This window comes from Castanea sativa, chromosome 1, assembly GCF_040712315.1.
Source record: "Castanea sativa cultivar Marrone di Chiusa Pesio chromosome 1, ASM4071231v1".
NCBI lineage: Eukaryota > Viridiplantae > Streptophyta > Magnoliopsida > Fagales > Fagaceae > Castanea > Castanea sativa.
In genome coordinates this window covers 57,401,297-57,424,331 of record NC_134013.1, presented here as the reverse complement: position 1 = coordinate 57,424,331, position 23,035 = coordinate 57,401,297, and the positions used below count along the sequence as shown (strand labels likewise).

Below are 23,035 nucleotides of genomic sequence, written 5' to 3'. Positions count from 1 at the left end.
GAGAAACTCAAGAAAAATATCTACCCCAATCCTACAACAACAACAAACAAAGTCTTAGTCACAAAATTTTGGGATTGGCTATGGATCCTCAACAGGTTAGTTAGAGTTGTCCATAGTTAATTTTTCGTTCCATTCTAATCTATCTATAGTCATACTCTCTGTCACTCTCTTAATTGCCATGTCTTTTTTTATTACTTTTACTGAGCATTTGTCCACTCAAAAAGAGTCTAGAGAAGAGCTTCTTCAAGTCATGAATTGATCTCTCAATCTCCTTCAAAAGTACAAGCATTTGTTTCTCTCCAAATACTCCACATGAGGCACTGAGGGATCATGGCCTAAATTTATGCAGATCTGTACCTGTTAAATTTGTGTGACCAGCTAGCTAGAAGATCCACAACCTGAATAATGAAAACCAAGTTCCACAACTCTCTAGCAATAGGGCAGTGCATAAGTAAATGATTAGTAGTCTCCCCATCTTTCTTACACATGCACCACCAATCAATCACAACAACTCGACCCCTCCTCAAGTTATCAGTAGTTAAGGTCCTTCCCAAAGCAGTAGTCCAAAGGAAGAAACTAACCTGTTCAAACTTTCAGCTTCCATACACTTTTCCAAGGAAAAGAGAGTTGGGCAGTAGAAAGTAAAATCCTATAATTGGATCTGACATAAAAAATCTGCCCTGGGGATGGATTCCAACAAAGCTAATCCCTTTCATTACATCTCACCAGACCAAAATAGATCAGATCTAAGAAAGATGCAATTGATTCCAACTCCCAATCTTGTGCCGGTCGACCATCAAGCCGCCTTCATTTCTATTTCTATTTCTATTTTTACTAAATTTACATTTCATGTACTCTATTTTAGTCCTACTTAACTGAAATCCTTCAGATTCTAGAGCTCTCGCCAAATTTTTAACTTGGCATTAACTTTTTTTTTTTTGATAAATAAATAAAGATTCATTAATATCAAAAAGAGAGAGACACCCAAGTACACAGGGAGTATACAGGGGGGAACAAATAAAAAACGAACACTACAAAAGTCAAGAAAATCCAAAATAGAAGAAAAAGGTTGGTTTCTCCACACAGAGAACCAATTCGGAAAAAAAGAAGCTTGAGATCTGGCATGAAATGCTCATTATCTTCAAAACACCTACTATTTCTCTCCTTCCAAATTCACCACATCAAACAAAGAGGAATGACCTTCCATATATCTCCATTACGGTGGTGACCAAAACGACCTTGTCAGCAAGCAAGAAGCCCAACAACAAACATTGGCATAACCGAACAAACTCCAAATAAACTAAAAACCATATCCCACAACTCCAAAACAACCAGGCAATGAATGAAAAGATGGTCAACACTTTCACTATTACACTTGCACATATAACACCAATCCAAAATGCAACCCTTTCTTTTCCTTAAATTGTCAATTGTCAAACATTTTCCCAAGGCTGCAGCCCAAACAAAGAAAGCCACTCTAGAGGGGATCTTCTGCTTCCAAATGATTTTCCAAGGGAAAAACTGCTCACTATGGCCAACCAGGAGATGGTAGTATGCACTAACCGTGAACCCCTTACTCTTACAAGGTAGCCAACATCTCTTATCCTCCCTGCTCCCCCTTACAGGAGTGCTATAGATGGTATTGATGAAGCTCCTGAAAGCTTCCAATTCACGATTATGCACCTCCCTACAAAACTGAATCTCCCAATGGAGGACTCCATTGGTGTAGCTCATTAGATCCGCCACACTTGCCTCTTTGCTACTGGATAGCGATCTGCGAGAGAAGAAGTTCCACACCAACGATCTAAGCCAAAACTGCACTTTTGAACCATCCCCAATTTCATACATAAAAAAAGCATACTAGGTCCTAATCTACCAATAAAACAAACTTTAGAAAACCTAATGAAACCCTTCCAAGACCTTTCCACCAAGTCTGAGCTTTGAACAAGAAAGTGCCAGGAATAAGGCCTAATCACAAGGACTTGCATTGATACTATAATAAATTACAACTTATTGGAAAGTTCTATACTGATAGGAATGGTAGCATTTTAAATCCTTCCACCAAAGACAAATCAAGCTAGCATAGGTCAAAATTAATCTCAATAACATTACCTGTACAGCCCTCTCGCTGCAGAGGTCAAAATTTGTGTATAGGTAGCTGGGTTCTGTCTCAGAGAATGCTTGTTATCTTCTTCAACCTGAAAGAACATTAATCTCTTAGATCTTAATTGCAATTCAAATTGATTGGTTATTATTTGATTAATAACACTCATAGCACGAACCCATAAAATGAAAACAGGCATCTTAAATAACAACACACAAGAAAAAGCTTACAAGTTTTCCAATAGATTCGTAGCTAGAAGAAAGCAATCTAGCCAACAAGTTGCCCTTTAGTTCTTGGTTGGGAACAGAACCAAGGATCAGACTTATTGCACTGACAATTTCTTCCTCATATTCTAAAGGTAAATTCCTCTTCTCCAAACCCTAGAAAACAAAACACTACTAATAAGGCAAAGAACACAGATGAAGATGTATTCCTATTAAATATTTGAAGAGAAGATTTAATAATAATCAGGAAGCTGGAATACAAAAAAGTCCCAAACAATAAGGCACCACATTTCGCAAAAAAATAAAGTAGGATTCCAATGTCAACAGCAATTGGCATAAATGACAAAATCAATTACACAGAAATCACTGAAAGATATAACAATTGAGTGAAGCATCCATGAAATACCCATTATAGCTTTGGAAAGTAGCTTACCTCTCCTATCCACATCAAAATTTCCAAGTTTGCAGGTTCATAAATTACTGCAGAAGCATCTTCACAAATTTTACGCAACGCTGAGGCGCAAGCATTTGAGGACAGAGGTTCTGAGATCCCTGTAGCAAGAAATAATCTGAAAATAGCAAATCAGTACCAAACAGGAAATAATTTGTGGCAGATCTAGCGATGCTAGATGATAAATACAGCATAATTTGTTCTTATCTAAAAAAACAAGCAGAAAATAAAATCTTGTCAGAGCTCAAAGCAACATCAAGAATAAATTCATTGATATACTAAATCGGCAGATACTGAAGCTCAACTCTACCAAGTCCACATTCCAACTATATGGACTACAAAAATCCTTATTTGCATTTGGGAAAAATGCCACGACACCCCATGAACTTAAGACAGTGGCCATTACACCCGTTGAACTTTTAATTTGGCAAATTTACTCCTTAAACTTCACGTATGTGCCAAATAGATACTTCCCTCACTTTGCCATTAAAATTTAACAGTCAACTCATGTGAAAGGAAAAAAACACCAAAGGATCCAATTGAGAGAGAGAGAGAGAGAGAGAGAGAGAGAGAGCTAGGGTCCAATTTTTTGAGAAAGAGAAACCCACCAAAGAGAGAAAGAGGAACAAGGTTTTGGAGTCAGCAACCACTGGTTGAATCCACCACTGCCATTTATGGACTCAACTTTTTCGTTTTCTGCACAAAACTTCCTTGTGTAGATTCATTGTCCCTCTGCAGATCTTTTTTTTTTTTTTTTGATAAGTAAGAATAATATATATACGAAAGGCTACTCTATGCACGAAGAACTTAGAGCAAACCATGAAAAAACAAGAGGAAAACGGAAGCGAAAATTGCAAAAGAGAGAGGGAGCTAAGAAAAGAAGGGAGAGAGTCACTAGTTGTGAGTCTCCAAGCCCTAGACCAATCAAAAAGAGTCTCACTAAAAGAAGCAAACAACTGATCACCAGTGCTATCCAAATCCTCAAAAGTCTGCCGATTCCACTCCCTCCAAACACACCATAGGATGCTCAACGGAATTAAATTCCAAATTTGAGACAAGTGCTTCCCCAACAAATTCCACCAGCCAAAAAGCACATCAGGAATTGATCTAGGATTAACCCAAGACAATCCAAAAGTTCTAAAGGCAAAGCTTCATAACCGATAAGTCAACTCACAATGAAGAAGTAAGTGGTCTACCATCTCTCCACAGTGACGGCACATAATACACCAATTCACAAAATCCAATCTCCTCAATTTCAAGTTATCACCCGTTAGGATCTTATTCCAAGCTGCACACCAAACAAAAAAAGAAACTCGCCTAGGGGCCTCAACTCTCCATATAGCTTTCCAAGGAAAGACAATTGAGGAGATCTACCCTTTGTAGATCTACTTTTATTTGTTTGTTATTTGTGTTCTCACATCTTCTCAACAATGAATATGGTAGAATTGTTAAAGAAGACAGAGGAGAGGGGGGCGTTTGCATTGGGGTTATCGGAGTTGGTGGGGTGGTGATTTATGGTGGTGGCCATCAAGGATTTAGGTTGATGGGTATGGTGGTATTTTGTGGTGGTGTAAAATTTTGGGTCAGTGACTAGCTTGCAAATCAGCAACTGCAAAATCTGCACTTGCCCAGTCAAATGGATCTACTCTCATTCCCTTCAGACTTATTTCCACCGTACAACACCCATTGAGGAGATGAAGTTTTGGCTATGGAGGTTTTCTTCTTTTAGTTTTGTCAAAAAAATGTCCCAAATAATTGTCTCATTAAAATATGTCTAGAATATCATTAACAATGTAATTTGGAACGTCCTTGGTCAATTTACTCTAGAAATCTGGTTTGCTCTCTTTGGGATTTATTTTCCTGCCCTTCTTTGGTTACCTTCACATCTTTAGATATACTTACAGTTTGGTGGAGAGTTGTCAGAGTTGTTGGGGGTGTGGGTTATAATCCTCTCTCTGGTCAGTTTATCTCTCAACTGAACCCAGCTCTATCTCTCTTCATCCCCTTCTTTTTTTTTCTTTCACGTGATGTGAGTTGTACGTTAAGTATTTAACGGCAAAGTGATGAAATATCTATTTGGCAGATGTATGAAGTTCAAGGACTAAATTGGCTAAATTAAAAGTTTAGGGGGTGTAATAACCACTACATTAAAGTTCAAGGGGTGTGAAGGCATTTTTCCCTTTGCAAATCAGCCTTAAAACATCTTGTCAGATGATGCCCAAAAATGTATAATATAAAGTAAAATGGATAGAACGTATTTGAACAAAATAGGTGGATCTCAATCCTAACACCAACTGATAAAAAAAAGAAAGAGTACTTACAGTAAGGACCTAGCATTTGATTGAAAAGCAGATATCAACTTGGAATAGGAACCAACAACATCAGCTAGAGATCTGTATACCTAGAACAGAATTAAGTATCTTAGACAATAGAAGAACAAACAAGATCAAAATGGATTCTCATAGATTCAAGGCCTACTACTATTTCTTTATATTAAAATAAATTTAGCAACTGATAAGCACAGTAGAAAAGGTGAAAGGGGGGGGGGGGGGTGCAGTATCTGACATACAAAGCACACGTAGCCCTTAAGCTCGTCAGAAGGCCAAATGGACAACATTGTCACCAACTGCATAATCACAGAGAAATCAAAGGACTGACCCTCCTGTAGGACTACTTCTGCAACCTGAATGTGAAATTTATACATTAATACTAAGGTAAGGAGTATATAAAAACCAACTGCAGTACATGTGCATCACAAAGTCCATATTCAATGAAGCTAAAATCTATCAAAAGATCTGACTGGCTGAAACTCTTACAAGGGTTCTGGAATAGTACAAGCCAGGTGACCCATGTAAGTGGCCAGCAGAGACATACAGATTGAACTGAAACAGCAACCCTCAAACATTCCAAGTTGAGAGAAGGAGAAGATAATATAATAAAATAAAAAGCTGCTTGCAAGCATGAAACCACAACAGTTTCTGAGGCCAAAATACAACTACACCTAGTAAAACATGTCACCGTAAAGTCTAGTATATGCATACAAAAAGTTATTAATAAAAAGACATAGAGCTTTCATGTATCAATAGGTTTGTCAAATTGATATTTTCAGTGACTATGATATAGCGAGCATATTTTGGATTTCAATATATCGATACTGACGCTAACTTGCAAGTATCATGGTTGTGCCCAGCGAGTTATTCTTAACAATATTTATTTTTGCATTCAAGTTTTTTGGAAGTGTTGAAGGATAAAAATTCCTGCATTTGATACTTGCTTCAATTTTGGAATCACCTTTGGTAGCACTTAGTACGGTGAAGCCTTGCATTCCACCCATCATTAAATTTTTTTTGGAATAAAAAATCATCATGTGGGATCAGCATTGTAAATGATACAGCCTTATCTTGATCCTCAGAAAGCATCATTGTATCAAAATTTTCCACTTCATCAAGCTTTGTCAAATCGACATTTTCAACGACTATGATATACCAATTAACATATTAGTATTTTGGATTTCATTATATCAGCAATACTGACAGTAACTCACAAGTATTACGGTTGAGCCCAGAGAGGTATTCTCACAAATATTTAAGTATAAGATGACATAGAAGAAATATTTTGGAGAATGTTATTAATCGTGCCTTCCCAAATGGGAGATATAATCACAAGATAGAATGATGACATGGAGGCAAAACATGTATTAGTTCAATTTTCAAAACCCAAAATGGGTTACCAAAACATATTAAAGATGGGAACAACATATATGATATATCCATGCAAGAAGAGTTTGGAAGAAAATTGACCCTAAATTATGTAAATCACCTAAAATACATATCTAACATCAAGCAAATGCAACAACTGGCATCACCCAAAAGGAAAATTCAAAATTTGGAGTAGCAAGTTGTCCTCACCACATTAAGAGCAAATAATTTGCTCTCCACTTCTGTCCAAGGTATTGGTACATTTGCTGAGGTCCAACCACCAATGAAAAGCTACAATTCCATTTAAAAAGTTAAAATACAAATTATGAACATCATAATTTTATAATAAAGAACTTCAATCCTACATTGTAAGCATTAAAGAAAAGGAAAAGCATAAATTAATTCAGGTACACTGTTGGTCAGGTGGTTTTATATATACATACATACATACATATATATATATATATATATATATATAACTAACTTTTATAAAAAGAAGACCAAAGTAGTCAATACCATACCAGAGACTATTTCAGTTTGGGCAGAGGAATAAAATATTTCAAAATTGGTTATACCGTTGTATCATTGCGGGGTTATATATATATAGGGTCGGGATCAAGTAAAGGTGTTCACCAAAATGCACAAACCGTAAAAACCACACCAAAACCGTCCGTAAAATAGCATAACTGCACCGCACCGCACCGCAAGTAACAGTGCACTGCACTAGTTTGCAGTTTTATAATAAGAAAACTGCATAAACCGCACCGCACCTTCTCTATATATTAATATATTTATTTTTTAATATTAAATATATTATTAATAGTTTAATAACCCTAGTTTTCAAGAAAAAAAGAGTTTAATATCCCTAGCAAGTGTTGATTAAGAAAGCTAGCCCCAAATAAAGAAAAACTAACTCAATAGTTTAAAACTTGGCCCAAAACAAAAGGAAAAATCAGTTTTGGGCTGGGCAAGAAAAGCCCGAAATTTGAAAAATATACCAACTTCAAACTGCATCTTATACACCACATAGCATATGTGACTGCAAAAATGAGGTGCAGTACAATTATGATTTTAGCTAAACTCTAAACTGCACCACACATATAACCGCAAAAAATGAGGTGCGGCGCGGTTATGATTTTGGCTAAACCACACCACAAAATGCAGCGTTAAAAATGGCCCAAAACCGCACCGCACCACACCGTGAACTCTCCTAGATCAAGTGACACCATTTAATAACTTTTTATTGAATTTAAATTTTGAAGATCTCACTGTTGGATTAAATGTTATCTATGTTCTTAATGCGTATGCCAAATTTTGAGCCAGACAAATGTTATTTCTTCTATGTAAGTTATCTAATGTGATAAAATTCTCCAAAGCAGCTGTACACATAAAGAAAGCTACCATAATAGGGACTTTAACTGATGGAGCCATGGAAGATTAATATGCAATTACTTTGCAAATTCACCTATTCAACAATTATTTTATTGGATCCTTGTGTGAAGTCCTATTGAAGTGAAAGTAGTGCCCTTTAATGGTCTAAGTATGAGTCTTTTAGAGTTATAACAGTTTTTAATTTGGGTTTTTATTTTATTAGTTATGGTCAGTTTTATATTGAGGGACAAATCTGTAATTTCTGCAATTCCTGCGAATTAAGGGTATTTTGGTAATTTTGTTGAGTCTAGAATTTTCTAAGGTTTTAAGTATCTTAGCCTCTTAGGTTTATTTACTTTAGGTCCAAGTTAGTATTTATTAGTAGTCCTAATGCTAGTAGGAATCATATTACTACTAGTACAAATAAGAGTCTCTCTCTCTCTCTCTCTCTCTCCCTCTATATATATATATATATATATTGTGCTCAATGTATTCAAAGAAAAATAGAATGAGTTCATTAATAAAATTGAGTGTTTTGAGCAATAGGCACGTTGGCCTTTGTTCTTTCTTTCTCTTTCTCTCTTTTCTTTATTCTCTCTTCTTTCTTTCTAGGATTACTGTTCACGGTTACTGTTCACACAGCCCCTAAACAGCCCTGACTTCTCTCTAATTCTTCTTCTTTCCTACCCTAAACCCACCACAACTAAAATTAGACAAATCCCTAATTTGTCCTGCATCATTAACCTTTCAAATGCTTTTCCAAGGAAAATATTGGGCATCAGGTGGTTTTACATTTCTCACACTAAGCTAGTTCCTATCACAAATGTTGATTTCAAGCAGCTGTCCATGTAAAGAAAGCTACCTTAACAAGGACTTTAACCTTCCAAATGCTTTTCCGAGGAAAAGATTGCACATCAGGTGGTTTTATATTTTGGACACTCTGAGCTAGTTACAATCACAAATGTTGATTTCAAGCTCTCATTTGTAAAGAAAGCTACCTTAACAGGGATTTTATCCTTTCAAATGCTTTTCCATAGAAAACATTGGGCGTCAGGTGGTTTTATATTTCAAACACTCTGAGCTAGTCACTATCACAAATGTTGATCTCAAGCAGCTGTCCCCATAAAGAAAGCTACCCCATCAACTTTGATGAGGCGCCTAGGCATCAATTTCTCAGAAAGCACTCAACCAATACCTCCTCCAGCCTATAGGCTTATTAATCATGATGTCTCATATCAAGCACTATATCATTGACTACATCTATGGTACCACAACAAATAAGTTATATGATACAAAGGAACTTAGCACCAGTTCAGATATACACATATTAAACCATACTATAAAAGAAGCACCTTTTGTATAAATGTAGCCGAACTTAAAAGCTGACAAATATCCACCAAAAGCTCAACAAGATTCATCCGGAAATGGATGAGCCCATCAGGCAGGTCAGGATTTCCTCTCTCATCAGTGAATATAGATTCATCCACCTGTCAAAGACGAGTTCTTCATATAATTTATTTTAGGAAAATTTTCCAAGAATTAAAAAAATCTTACCAACTTAAGTAACATAACAAAGAGACAAAAATTACGATATAAAAAGAGAGACCACAAATTTTGGCAAAATGCTTTTTTGTGAACATGAGAGACTGAAAAATCATGTCTTCAAATTAAAGAACGTTCAGCTAAGGCAACATTTTTATTTTTGCAACAACTCATACAAAAGAAATTCAAATTCACTGTTGTGTATGTGCCCGTCTTTCTAACTGCCTCCCAAAAATCCCACTCCAAAACTCCCACTTGTTTATTTGAAAACCAATTCATACTGCTACATAGCATACACAAGGAAATCAACCAGTATTCAAAAGCTTGCAATAATTTTTTTTGATAGGTAAAAAGCTTGCAATAATAAACCAAGAAAACAGAAGAATTAGGCATCCTTAGCATCACCTAAAGTACTTAAGAGTATCAACTGTTCATTACCATCAATCTCAAAAGATTGAGCTCTCTCCCCCCCCCCCCCAAAAAAAAAACCCTAACCCTAACACTCACTGCATGCTAGCCCACTCAACAACACAAAATTAAGTAAACGTCTTGTACATGCAGAATGAAAATATAATTGAACATCAAAACAAAAACTAATGCTCTGATTGTTTTGGCAATAATGTTTTCCAGAAAATGAGTCATTTTCCAATTTTTCTCTAAAACTATCTCATTTTTTTTATGTTTGGTAGTAACCTTAAATAAGTTGAAAAAAAACTCATAATTTCCCTTATTTAGCTTCTATGATGCACGGACACGGACACGACACGGACACTGATACGGCGATACGGCAATTTTTGAAAAACAAGAACACGACACGGCATGGACACGGCAATTAAATAATTAATTAAATTTTATATTTAGGCATATTTTTAGACATAAAATACGTTTATGTCTAAAATTTAAATTATCTAAGAACTACAAATAAGTAAACTAACACTCAAAGTAGTACAATAATACACATAAAATGTTTAAAGTACAAACCAAAAGTTTAAATAAGCTACATTCAAAAGCTATCATATTCATTTTCAATTTATACTTTCAGTATTCATTTTAGTAAAATCATCTATAATATTTAAGTTTAACTTTAATAAATTAATAAAACTATAGAAATAACAATATTATATTATAACAATTAACAACATTACATTATATTCCACTCTCACAAAATAACAGTGAGGGTGGGATTTTTTTTTTAAAAAAAAAGCAAAAGTAAAAGCACGTTGTACTTATAAATAGTGACTTATAATAAGTCATTCACCCAATGACCCAAACGTTACCGGCCAAATATCTAAAAGAAGAAAAAAAAAAAAAAAAAAAACAACAACAACAGAGAGAGAGACGGGACGTTTATGGAGGTCGGGGACCTGATGTCCACGCCGAGAGAGAGAGAGAGAGATCGGGAGGGACTGGGCACGGCGGTGACGTCTATGGAGCTCGCCGATCGGCCCGATCTAGCTCCGGCGATGGACAGAGGGCAACGGCAGCGGCAGCGAGCAGAGGTCAGAGGGAGGGTGGGTGGGTTGAGAAGTGAGAAATTGAGAATCTGAGATGTGGGTTTCGGTCTGACTTGAGAATCTGTGATTTTCTTCTCTTTTTTTTTTTTTTTTTCCACTGCTGGCGTGTCGGATGTGTCGGCGCCGTGTCGATGCTGTGTCGGAGAAGCGGAAAAAAAAAAAAAAAAAAAAAAAAAAAAAAACAAAAAAAAAAAGACACTGCTTGGACACCGGAGTCCGGCGAATCGTACTGATTCCGGTGTCCGATACGTGTCGGACACCGACACGATGCCAAAAATGGCATGTCGGTGCAACCCAGTTTAGCTTGTTGTGAGATGGTGTTGTTTTCCAAAAATAATTAGTGAAAAACAATCTCTAAAAATAAATCGTACTTTTTATGTTGACTAAAGATAGTTTTCCTTTGACTTATTTTTTCTAATGCTACCAAACATTGGAAAATACGGAAAACTATCTTTATACGATGCTGTCCATCGAAACAATCGGCGCGTAAAAGAATAGAATGGAAGTTAACAAGACTCAAATTAAGGGCCTCGCATACAATAGACTTTGATGCTGTGTTGGTTACCATCAAGAAGTGAGACAACAATGAATTAGCTCATACAAACTAACTCTAACATCATTTAGAGTAACTTTTTTTTTATAAGTAAGATTTATGTTTTTTGTTAGACCAAAATAGATTAAAATAAAGACTGGTTTTGGACTATGTTCCCAATAAGTTGACAAAAATTCAGTGGAAGTGTAATTTAGGAGTAGGTTTACCTTTTGTTTTTAAAAATAGTTACCAAATTCCACTCATGTAATTCAACTCTTCAATGGTCAAGAAAATATAAAACTGCAATTAATAATTGCAAAATCTTACACTAGGCAGAAAAAAAAAACATAACAAAACAAAATGAGATTTTTTTATATATAATAAATACTAATTTTTATCTAACTCAAAAAGAGTCACCCAAGTATACAAGATGTAGACAACTGGGGACCAATACAATCAAACATGCAAATTACTAAGATTCATCAAATCAGAAACCAAACATAGAGAATATCTTCCTACAACTGACATCCAACCCTACAAACTTTTTAAGAAAAAAAAAAATTAAGATCTGGTAAGGTCCTCTCAGAGTAATCAAAGGCCTGGTTATTCCTTTCCCTCTAAATACAATGCATCAAACAATGTGGGACAGCCATCCAAATGACACCATTGCGATGTTGCCCAAATCTCCCTTGCCAACAAGCTAGTAGATCAATAACAGTCTCCAGAATCAACCAATAAACTACAAACAAACCGAACACCATAGACCAGAAATCAGTAGCAAAAGAGTACTCTCTCTAGCCTGCCGTCATATTTTCTCTCCTTATTCTGATTCCAATAAGTGCTGCTAACCGTCTTAAGAAGTTACAACATGGTTTCCTTTGGGGTGGGCTACTTATGTTAATGCCAACTACAGGAAGTTGTATCACTGTTCTCTTATGCTAATACAAGAGAGTAGATTCACATCATTGAAATAAAAAGGCCCGGCTACCTCGAATTAGCCAGATAATTAGCAGTTTTCTTCTTTCGATCTATCTATTATGGGTGGTTCTCGCAGTTTTTTTATTGAATCCAAATAAGACAATGGAGTAAAAGATGGTCTATTGTTTCACCAATACTTTTGCACAGATAACACCAATCCAAAATCCAAACTTTCCTTTTCTTGTAAATTATCAATTGTTAAAATTTTCCCCAAGGCTGCAGTTTAAAAACAAAGAAAGCAGCTCTAGAAGGGATCTTCGGCTTTCATATGCTTTTCCAAGCGAAAGAATGATCATTAGCACATGTCAAAACCCGGTAGTATACACTAACCTCAAAACCTCTTCTCTTAGCTGGCTTCCAACAAATCTTATCCTCTCCATTGACCTTCACAACAACAACATAAATAATATTCATAAGCTCTGCCATACTAGCCTCCTTATCTTGGCTGATAAACTAATACATAACAACTAATCTACTTATGTTTAATATGTAATAAACAAATTCAAAGAAATCAATATCTTCCAAATGTTTTAATTTGAATGCTACAAAACTAACCACTAATCTTTAAAAGAAACCACACATGTAGCATCTGCTCAACAGACAATCTAAACATGAAATGTTATTTAAAAAGTTCAAAATTTTAAACTTTTATAAAAAAAAGCACAGCAGCGATATGTAATGAAGAATTGAAGATAACCCTAAAACTCTTTACTTGACATCATAATCTAATGAACAAACCAACAAAATCAAATACCTAAAAAGACATACATTAATTAAAACTTAAAAAAAATATCTTTAATCCATGATCACAATATAACAAGAGAAATAGACAAAGAATAAACCTGTGCACGTGATAAAAGCGCATCAAGCAACGCTGAGAATAAAGAAGAAAACATTTCTTCCACATGTTTCCTACTTTTTGTACTATCTTCATCAAGGCCAAGAATATAGCTTGCGAGACTGGACCTGGGGAAAGATAAATTATGCTCACAGTTATGATGCTCTAAATTAGCAGCAAAAATCATAGAATCATCAAAATCAAACGCACAAATAAGAAAAACTTTCATGTTTTCATAAAACTCCATTAGAAGAAGAAGAAGAAAAAAAAAAAAAAACAACAACAACTACAACAACAATAACAATTCATAGGGAAAAGAATACATGTGGCCTAAAATAACATTATTAGAAAAAGTAAAAAAGGGCATCATGACATGTCAAGTAAGGAGTTGATAGAAAGTATGATTTCGGATAGGACAGATCGGCAGAAAAGGATAGCTCTTATTGGAGGTTTTGCCCTCCATATACCTTTCCAAGGAAAAATCTAAAATGTTTTTCACTCTCTACAAGCTTTTAGTAACTGGAGGAGGTGGGAGGCGCAATTGGCTTATTTCAAATAGTTCAAGGTGGACATTGATCAATTTTATAGATTAGGGAGGAATTACAAATGAACTAATAATTAATTGGGGGGGGGGGGGGGGAAGGATAATTAACGCAAGAAAAATTCTAAAGGATTACAATAAAACCAACTATGCTTTATGGTACCAAATGAATGACTGTTAAAAAATTACTACTAAAAAGAAACATGCTCATAAAATGAGAGTAACTAGAATAAGAAATTAAGATGGATGAGTGGGATTACTAAGGAAGACAAACTACGGGATGAAATTATTTAGATAGGGGTGGTTCCTATTTAAAAAAGATGAGAAAGAGTTGCTTAAGAAGGTTTGGTCTGGTCAAGTACAACAAAGACCATTTTCCTTTTCTTTTTCATTTTTTAAATAAGAAAAATTTTATTCAAGAAAGATTACTTCATGAAAAAATGACACAAAGCAACCAGAAAAGTATTTAAAAAACTGAAAAACACTCAAAACTATGTACAATATATTTGTTTTGATAAGAAGAAAATATTACTAATAAAGGAATAGCAAGAAAAATACAAAGAGTTCACAGTAAAATAAGGATCAGAAGGGAGTCTATTAAATGAGAATCTATAAACATCAAAAGGGAATCACTGGAACTGAGTCCCCAAGCATGATACCAATCAAATAAAGTGCCTACAAACGAGGCAAGGAGATGACCCCCAAGCTCTCCACATCCTCAAACATGCGATTGTTCCACTCCCTCCAAATACATCACATCAAACACAAAGGTGTCAAATTCTAAATGTTAGATGAGTGTTTCCCTAACCAATTCTTCCATCCCATCAAAAGATCAAGCGCTCTCTTATGAAGAACCCAAGTGACCCCAAATGCTCTAAAAACAAAGCTCCACAACTAAGAGCCCCCCCCCCCCCCAACGGTTATTAAAATGGTCCATTGATTCCTAACTACACTAGCACATGCAACACCTGTCCACAATAAAATAACCTCTTCTCCTCAAATTATCACTGGTGAGCATCTTTCCCCACACCACTGTCCAAACAAAAAAGGAAACCCTTTAAGGGGCCTTGACACCCCAGATACCTTTCCAAGGAAACCCTCAACACACTATTAAAATACCAAATATCAAATTCCCCATTCTTCCTCAACTTTCACCTCACACGAGAACATTCAATATGAGTATAAGACTCCAAGAGATGATGAAAAGCCGCCACTGATTCCATTTCCCAATCATTGCCACAATGGAACCTCACATACCAAATCCTCTCTTAATCATTACCACAATGGAACCTCAAAATACCAAATCCTCTCTTGCCCTGCTGCCTCACCAGTAAAGACTCCACTAAAGCCACCTGATCAGAAGTGTTTTCATACAAGACCAAAAAAGCCTCTCCAGAGGCTAGTTGCCACACCAACAGTCATGCCAAACCGCACCAAATTCCCTATTCCAACCCATCCTAATACACCTCCAAAGACCACAACAGTGAGGTCCCCTATTCAACTTAGAAATCCATCCTCCAAAGACCAATTATTATTTTGCTATATAAATAATGTATTTTATCGCAGAACTACCTCATGCATGTAAAAAGCACAAGTTAGCCTAAAAAATATATCAGAGATTACATGAAAACAAAAACAAATAACCAAATTCTATGATATTACTACTATCACTCGGTTCCATTACATTGGACCAATCTCTAAGTTGTCTAACAAGGGTCTTCAACTAAAATTTCAAAGCTTCAAATTGTTAAAGGTGTGACTATTCCATTCCCTCCACAACATCCACATCAAACACATGAAACCTAATTCCACAACCATGATGGGAGTTTACAAAGCCAGTTCCACCAACCAACCAATAAGTCCGTCATTGTTTTTGACATCACCCACTCCACCTAAAAGAGCCAATCACACAACTCTAGATCACATAAACAACACCAATCTACATTTTTTTTTTTGATAAGTAAGAATGATATATATACGAAGGTTACTCTATGCCTGAAAAACACATAGCAACCCAGAAATACAAGAAAAAGAAAACAAAGAGAAACAAGAGAGAAAACCAAACAACAGAGAAATTACAAAAGGAGAAGGGAACAAAGAAAAGAAGGGAGGGAATCACTAGACGTGAGTCCCCACGCCCGAGACCAATCAAATAGAGTTCCACAAAAAGAAGCAAGCAACTGATCCCTAGAGCTATCCAAATCTTCAAAAGTCCTCCGGTTCCGCTCCTTCCAAATACACCAAAGGATGCACAACTACATATGAATCCTCATTTTTGGAGGTTATCATCAGTTAGGACTCAGGATCTTCCACGGAGCCATAGTACACACAAAAAAAGCCACCCTCTTAGGGACTTGGCACACCAAATACCTCTCCAAGTGAAACTAATCACCCTAGGGGCATGAAACACACCATAATAAGACCTTACATCAAACACCCCACTCCCAAGCAATCTCCATCACATCTTATCTAGGTCCTCACTAGTTGGCCTACTAGAATACAACAGTACAAACAAAAATTCAACAGTTAAAAGATTGAACAAACCAAACATTCCAATGCTTCTCACCCCCACTAGTGCCACCTACCCAATAAGCAAATACCAACGCATCCTAATATGGTGCCAACAAATATAAGGCACGATATTGCTCCTTTAAAGGGTGCTCCCCAAATCACCTGTCATGCCAAAAACGCACTTTGTCTCCTACTCCAACTTCAAACTGCACATCATTGACAAAGCCATCCCACTTGCTTAAACACCCTTCGATACACCTGTGTATATGTGCTATGCACCCGCTTTGTTGCCCCATACTTTAACATTATTACCCTTCTCCACAAAGGAGTCCCCTTCACCCAAAACACCACAACCACTTCCCTAATAGAGCTCTATCAAAGGCCCCCATCTTGTCCACCCCATCCCTCAGACATGACTGGAGAACACACAATATTCCAGTCCACAAGATGAAACTTAGGCTCATAACTCACCCATTCCTTAAAATTTTTGTTCGTAACTTGTCTAATCTTTTCGCGACAAGGGTGGAATGGTAAAAATAATGATAAATAGTACACAGAAAGGCTCAATAGTGTGCTTTTAATGAGTGTCATTCCTCCCCCTTTAGATAAATATAACTTCTTCCATCTTGATAATTGCCACTCCATCTTCTCTAAAATGGGGTTCCTCCACACAACGTGCGCCTTTAGATGAACTCAAAAGCATTGCCAAGCAAATCATAGGGAAGCTCCATACCTTATAGTAAAAAAAGGCAAAGGTATGCATAAAATAACACAAATAGAAGCTATGAAGCACGGGTGCGTTTTCATATTCGGGTGTGGGTGCGGGTGCGGGTGCGGGACTCGGCAATTTTTGAAAAAATAGGGTGCGGGTGCGGCGATTAAAAGATTATTAAAAATATTTATATATATATATATATATATATATATACACACATTATATATTGCTAAGCATGCTTTTTTATATTATAATAATAATAATAATAATAATAGTAATAATAAGTACACAAAATTTTTTGACACTTGAATTATTGACAAAAATATTAAAATAGGTGTAGCTTCCCATTAAAAAAAAATTAAAAAAAAAAAGGGGAAGGGAAGATAGGGCTCAGTCACGTGATTGGTTAGAGGCACACAAAACAAATAAAGCCCAGTTGATAACAAAAGGGCATTTAACAATCCTTTTCCCAAAAAAAAAAAATAAAAACAGAACAAAACTTATCAACCAAAAAGACACAGAACATAACGCACGGCTCCAGCGAAAAAAAAGAAAGAAGAAGAATGGGGTCAAGGCCGGTGAAATTGTGACGGCGATAGCGACGTGGTATTTTCGGTATAAGCTTCTTCTTTTTTTTCCTTACCGCCGATTTTCATTTTCCGGCCGAAACACACCGATATTCGGCCGATACGATCCGAATCGGCGCGAATCGGCCCGGTTCGGCGCACATCGGCACGTATCGCGAAACGAAAAAAAAAAAAGGGATGCGGCACGGACGCGCAGGCAGCGGCGTTGCCTGCGCGTCCCCACGTTGCACCGGGCCGGACTCGGGTGCGGTGGCCCAAACGCCGCACCCGTGCTTCCTAGGATAGAAGCAGCAAGGAAAGATATAATTTGGGAAGAAACAGAATGGTACAAAAGGATACATGTGATTCTCCCAATTGGTCAATGACGGTCCATAACTGACCCCAATTTACATGGGATTAAAGCTTTAGGTGATTGGATTAAAATGCGACAAGATCTTTCATTTCTACTAATTTGAAGCTCGACTTCTTATAGAAAGATAAACTAAAAAAAAAATAATTAAATCAATTAAAGCAGTACCAGAATTGCAAAGTTGAGTCTGCAATCTCCCAGTCCTCACTTGGAAATGCCACACATCTGCCAAGGCACTGAACATGTCAGAGGTATCACAAATAAAAATTTTCATAGAGAATAGCTTATATGTGGTTATATGATCTAAACAAACACTGCATTTCAAGGTGAAAATCGTCAACCTATGACAAAGGTTTATCTCAAACATGCTTATGTACGTTTCCTATATCACAGATCTTTGGTGTCTACACTTGAACACCACACCCTTCCCCCACCCACCCCCCCAACCCAAAAAAATAAGTCCTTAATGTTTACTTTTTCCCATGTTCATCCTCAGCACTGCTTTTTTTTTTAATGCTTAATATTTGAACTTGTTCACAAGCCTCAAGCATAAAGCTGTCAGCACATCTAGAGTCTTCCAAAGAGAACATAGTGAGAATATGTTTCAAAATAATATGTTGAACAATATCTCATTAAGTAAACCTTTCTATTCCATGCTTGGAAAAACATTAAACAGGAAAACTTATTATGTTGAGAATTATAACACTGAGATATCACCTCAAGAGTGCATCCGCCAAAGAAAGTGCTTCAGCACTTGCTTCTACAATCAAAGATGGTGCCTGGGGTACATTATAAAATTCAAATGTATTAATGACAAAGAAAAGATAGAGTATAAATAATCATCAAACCTTGTTACATTGTTACCACTAACGACATACTTATCCCCCCAAAAAAAAGCATCATTTTCACTAATGACATGAACAAGTCTTAGACAAGTTAAATGCAAAAAATCCTTCAAAAGTAATTTGGAATAGCACAATAACAAAGTACAGAATCACATAATCAAAACGTACAGCCTGCCCAATTTCCGACAACAGGCACGCAAGACCACCAATAACTTTCTCATCTCCCTTAGTAAGAGATGGTAGAAGAAGCACTTCTTTAAGGAAATGTACTCTGCATAATAAAAATTGGGGCAGCCCCTACAAAAGAAATCATAACTCAAATTAGACAAGATACTCAAATTAAATGCAGCACAAACTTTTTTTATAATGAATAATAAAATAGGTCATTTCATGCTCACGATGATAATCACCCCATAACCTAAAAGAATTACAAAAAATGATGCATTAAATAAAAAGTGATGCTGAGAAATCTATAAGAGTGTTACTTTTTGCAAGACCCCAAGTACGGGACCAATCAAACAGAGTTGCACTCAGGCAAGCTTCTAACTAATTCTTTGATCTGTTTTTATCTTCAAAAGTACAGTTATTTCTCTGCTTCCACAATAGCCACATCAAACATAACGGTAAAATGTTACAAATCTCTGAAGAGTTCCCAAACAAAAGGTTGGCCACCCTCCTTGGTAACACCCAATTGGATCCTAGAAGGTCTAAAAACCAGGCTCAATAAATCATAGACTACATTGCAATGAATCAAAATACGATCTACCATCTCCCCACTACACTGGCACAAACAACACCATACAACTAAGGTAAATCCTTGCTTGATAAGATTATCACAAGTAATAATCTTCCTCCAAGCTATTGGCCAAACAAAGAATGAGATCCTCAGAATAGCCTTAACACACCAAACACTCTTCCAGGGAAAGAATAATGTACCCCTCAGAAAGCTTCACAACAAGAGCAAACAGTAAAGATGCCACTCCCTTTCAATTTCCATACATCCTCTCGCAACCCTCCCTCCTAGGGATATTGGAGTATAAAAGATCTAGGAAAGAGTTGACAAACTCCAACTCCCAATCATGAAAACCTCTGTGAAATCACACATTCTAGATACAGCCTTCCCCAACTATTGGGCTATCTACGACTAAATGAACTGAGGCATTTTGATCAAGCGAGCAAGCATACAAGTCTAGCTACAACTCTTTTAGAGAATGACCTCCACACCAAACATCATGTCAAAAACCTTAATTGAGTGTTGTCCCCACCTCAAAAGACACAAATTGCTGCAAAGTGCCCTAGCCCCCACTAATACTCCGCCATAGGCGACACGCATGAGGTACTCTAACCAAACCCGAAGTCCAACCACCCCATTCCTCCACATATTTTGTAACAATCGGGTCTAGATTAATGTTTGACCTCAATCCCAAATCACATTACCACTTTCCCATTAGCACATGATTAAAGCTCCCTAACCTCTGAATCCTCAAATCACCTGTAGCAATAGTAGAACACAGTGTCCCTTGCCACCAAAGAGAACTTCAAACTCCACATCCAAAGCACCCCACAAAAAATTTTGCTTTAACCTCTCCAACCTATTAGCCACATTTGTAGGAATAGTAAATGAGAGGTAGTAACTTGGTAAACTTGAAAGTGTGCTTCTTAAAAGCATTATTTCCCAAAATTTTATCTCAATTTTTTGTTAGGTTAAAGGCATGTAGCTTGATTTATGCTTGCAGTTGATATAGATGTGGAATCTGAATAAGCATAAGTTCAGAAGTATTTCTTGATGAATAACATATGTAATGTAGTAGTAGTACAATAAATAATAATATGATGTCATTTTTTGCACCATGGCATCAGAGCACCATTTTAGCAACATGAGCTATGAAGGTAGCTTAGGCTTTGATACACATGCTAGACGCATTGATGGAGGATGAACCTTTAACTGATTTAGAAATTTAGAAATTATATTCTTACACTATTTCAAACCTTTCTGTGCGACCAATCCAAACACCAACACTGGAATAAAGGCCAGGTAGTGTTGATTTTGCTTGGCCTAAAAAGATTTTAGCCTGGCTTGAGTTTGACAGTTAATGGACTGGTAGAGTCAAGCGAAGTGTAATGTTTGATTCTAATGTTCATTTGTCAATTATTTCCTTTTGATGTGACTAGGATCAAGCACATTGAATATCTATGATTAAACAGGCACACCTAAAGCTCTATAGGGCCGGGCCTAGGTTATGCTGTCTTGGACCAGCAATTTTTACTCAAGCATATGGTGCTGGGAAGTACTGGCCCAGCCTCAAGCTGGCATGGCTCAGCTCATTAGCACCCCCAGTTATATACACATACATTGAGAGTGCAAACATTGTGTCAGTGGGAAAGGTACGAGCATACCTCATGTCGACTAACAAGTTCAATGAGAACTTCAATGGCCAGATCAAATGAAGATAAAACCTGTAAAAGCAACAAGTGCAGATATTAATTAACAAGACAACCATAAATATCATTACTCTGGTTCAAGAGTCATCCTAATTAAGAAGAATTACCTGCAAAGAACCAAAAACAAAATTAAGAAGTGGGTGTGCAGGCAATGAGCCCTGAGGAATCTCCGAGAAACACCCAGCTCGAACCTAAGTGCAAAAAGGTTAAATATGTTAAGAAAACCATAATAAAAGGCATTTGCATTAATGCCACAACTCAATTCAAACTAAAGTAGCACAAAGCAGCAATTGGTATCAGAAGACAATAATAGAAAGCAACCTAGATTAGTCTAGGGTTAACCTCGGGTTCTCTAGTATATAAAACAAAGTCATATAGCCAAAATGTAGGCGTCAAGGGATTTCCCAATCGTGTTTTCGCTTTTCTATTTTCTTTCTTCACAATTTGATTGCAGCAACAACAAAAATTCACAATTCAATCAAAAACAAAAATGCCATACCCAACTCAATAAGCAACGCAGAATTTTCCTGCTCCTTTCGTGACCGTGCAATTGCGCAGTAGCAGCATCAAAGCTTTTCTCCGATTGTTGCAGTAGAAACTCGAGAACTACTGGCGTATGCGAGAGAAGCTGCAGAATATCGAAACGATCAATCGCCGCAAAAGCAAGGCATTGATTGAGATTTTAAAAAGCATACAAAAAAGTGGAAAAACCCTAACTAACCTCCCGGCAATACTGAGTTCTGAGAGCAGAAGTCAATTTCGAATCAGTGTTGTGAGTGTCGAAAACTTCTTCAGGCAAAACAGTAAGCATTTCCAACACAGCAATATTACCATCCTCCTGACTCTGCAGATTCTGCAGACTGTAGAAGAGCTGCTCGATCGGCTTCCCGTTTTCGACGCCGCGGAGAATTAGGGCAGAGAGAGCGAGGCAGATTTGCGTCAGGAGCTGAGGAGGACCGGAGGAACTGAACCGCTTGGCGGCGACGAGAAGAGCGTTGAGCAAGGCGTCCTTGGCTCCTAATTGCAAGAAACAGCCTTCGTTCTGGATCTTCCGTTTGAGGATTTGGGCGGCGAAGAATTCGAGTTCGGAATCGGCGGCGGAGGAGGAGGAGGAAGGAGAGTGTGGAGGAGGAGGAGGAGGAGGAGGAGAGGAAGTGAGGATTGAAGTGGCGACTTCCCAAGCGGCGTCGGTTTGTTGGAAATGAACGAGCCATTGGTTGGCGGCCACGCGGTTGCAGGACTGGGTGTCGTGGTTCAGCACGTGTACGGCCTCTGCCACCTTCATTTGCAACTCCATTTTCTCTCTCTCTCTCTCTCTCTCTCGCTCACAATCTCACACACTCACACAGTCTCTCTCTCTCTCTCTCACACACACACTGTATTTATTATTAGTACTAATAGTAGAGGTAGTAGAATTTTATGGATCATCAATTCTTCAAATCTTCAATCATCTCATCCAATCCGTGCTCCCATAATCCAAAAGCTCTCCGTGTGGCAATCCGGTTGGTATCAACGGGGAGATATAGAGAGAGATAGACAGACACAATAACGCGTAAGACGAAAGCGTTTAACCAAACCCTTCCTTAATAAAGTATTATTATATTCTAAATTTCTATCATTTAAAATAAAATAAAAAACAAAAAGGACATTATATAAGTTTATAATAACCAACAACTCAATTATGATTGAAAAACAAACTTTTAATTGTTTGGATGCAATTTTTTTATTTATTTATTTGATAGTTACAAAAAAATTACAATATGAACGGATTCAAAACTCTGTATATTTTCGTT

The 23,035-nt window shown here is 36.9% G+C and overlaps 1 protein-coding gene across 2 annotated transcripts in view; it reads right to left on the bottom strand.

The window, feature by feature from the left end:
• Window positions 1-22,780, bottom strand: part of LOC142614828 (transportin MOS14) — a 32,210-nt gene extending 9,430 nt beyond the window's left edge. Inside the window, exons 1-16 of one of the 2 annotated variants that reach the window (XM_075787467.1) lie at window positions 21,964-22,780; window positions 21,742-21,870; window positions 21,350-21,433; window positions 21,198-21,257; window positions 18,969-19,097; window positions 18,673-18,734; window positions 18,124-18,180; window positions 13,257-13,380; window positions 12,745-12,798; window positions 9,201-9,335; window positions 6,688-6,768; window positions 5,349-5,462; window positions 5,101-5,180; window positions 2,762-2,897; window positions 2,335-2,484; window positions 2,113-2,198 (exon numbers count right to left, since the gene is read on the bottom strand). In XM_075787467.1, coding sequence (XP_075643582.1) covers window positions 2,113-2,198; window positions 2,335-2,484; window positions 2,762-2,897; window positions 5,101-5,180; window positions 5,349-5,462; window positions 6,688-6,768; window positions 9,201-9,335; window positions 12,745-12,798; window positions 13,257-13,380; window positions 18,124-18,180; window positions 18,673-18,734; window positions 18,969-19,097; window positions 21,198-21,257; window positions 21,350-21,433; window positions 21,742-21,870; window positions 21,964-22,539 — 2,057 coding nt within the window. In that variant the 5' untranslated portion in view covers window positions 22,540-22,780. The remainder of the gene's footprint in view (window positions 1-2,112; window positions 2,199-2,334; window positions 2,485-2,761; window positions 2,898-5,100; window positions 5,181-5,348; window positions 5,463-6,687; window positions 6,769-9,200; window positions 9,336-12,744; window positions 12,799-13,256; window positions 13,381-18,123; window positions 18,181-18,672; window positions 18,735-18,968; window positions 19,098-21,197; window positions 21,258-21,349; window positions 21,434-21,741; window positions 21,871-21,963) is intronic. The other variant, XM_075787475.1, reaches the window with a different exon arrangement.
• Window positions 22,781-23,035: the final 255 nt, after the last annotated feature.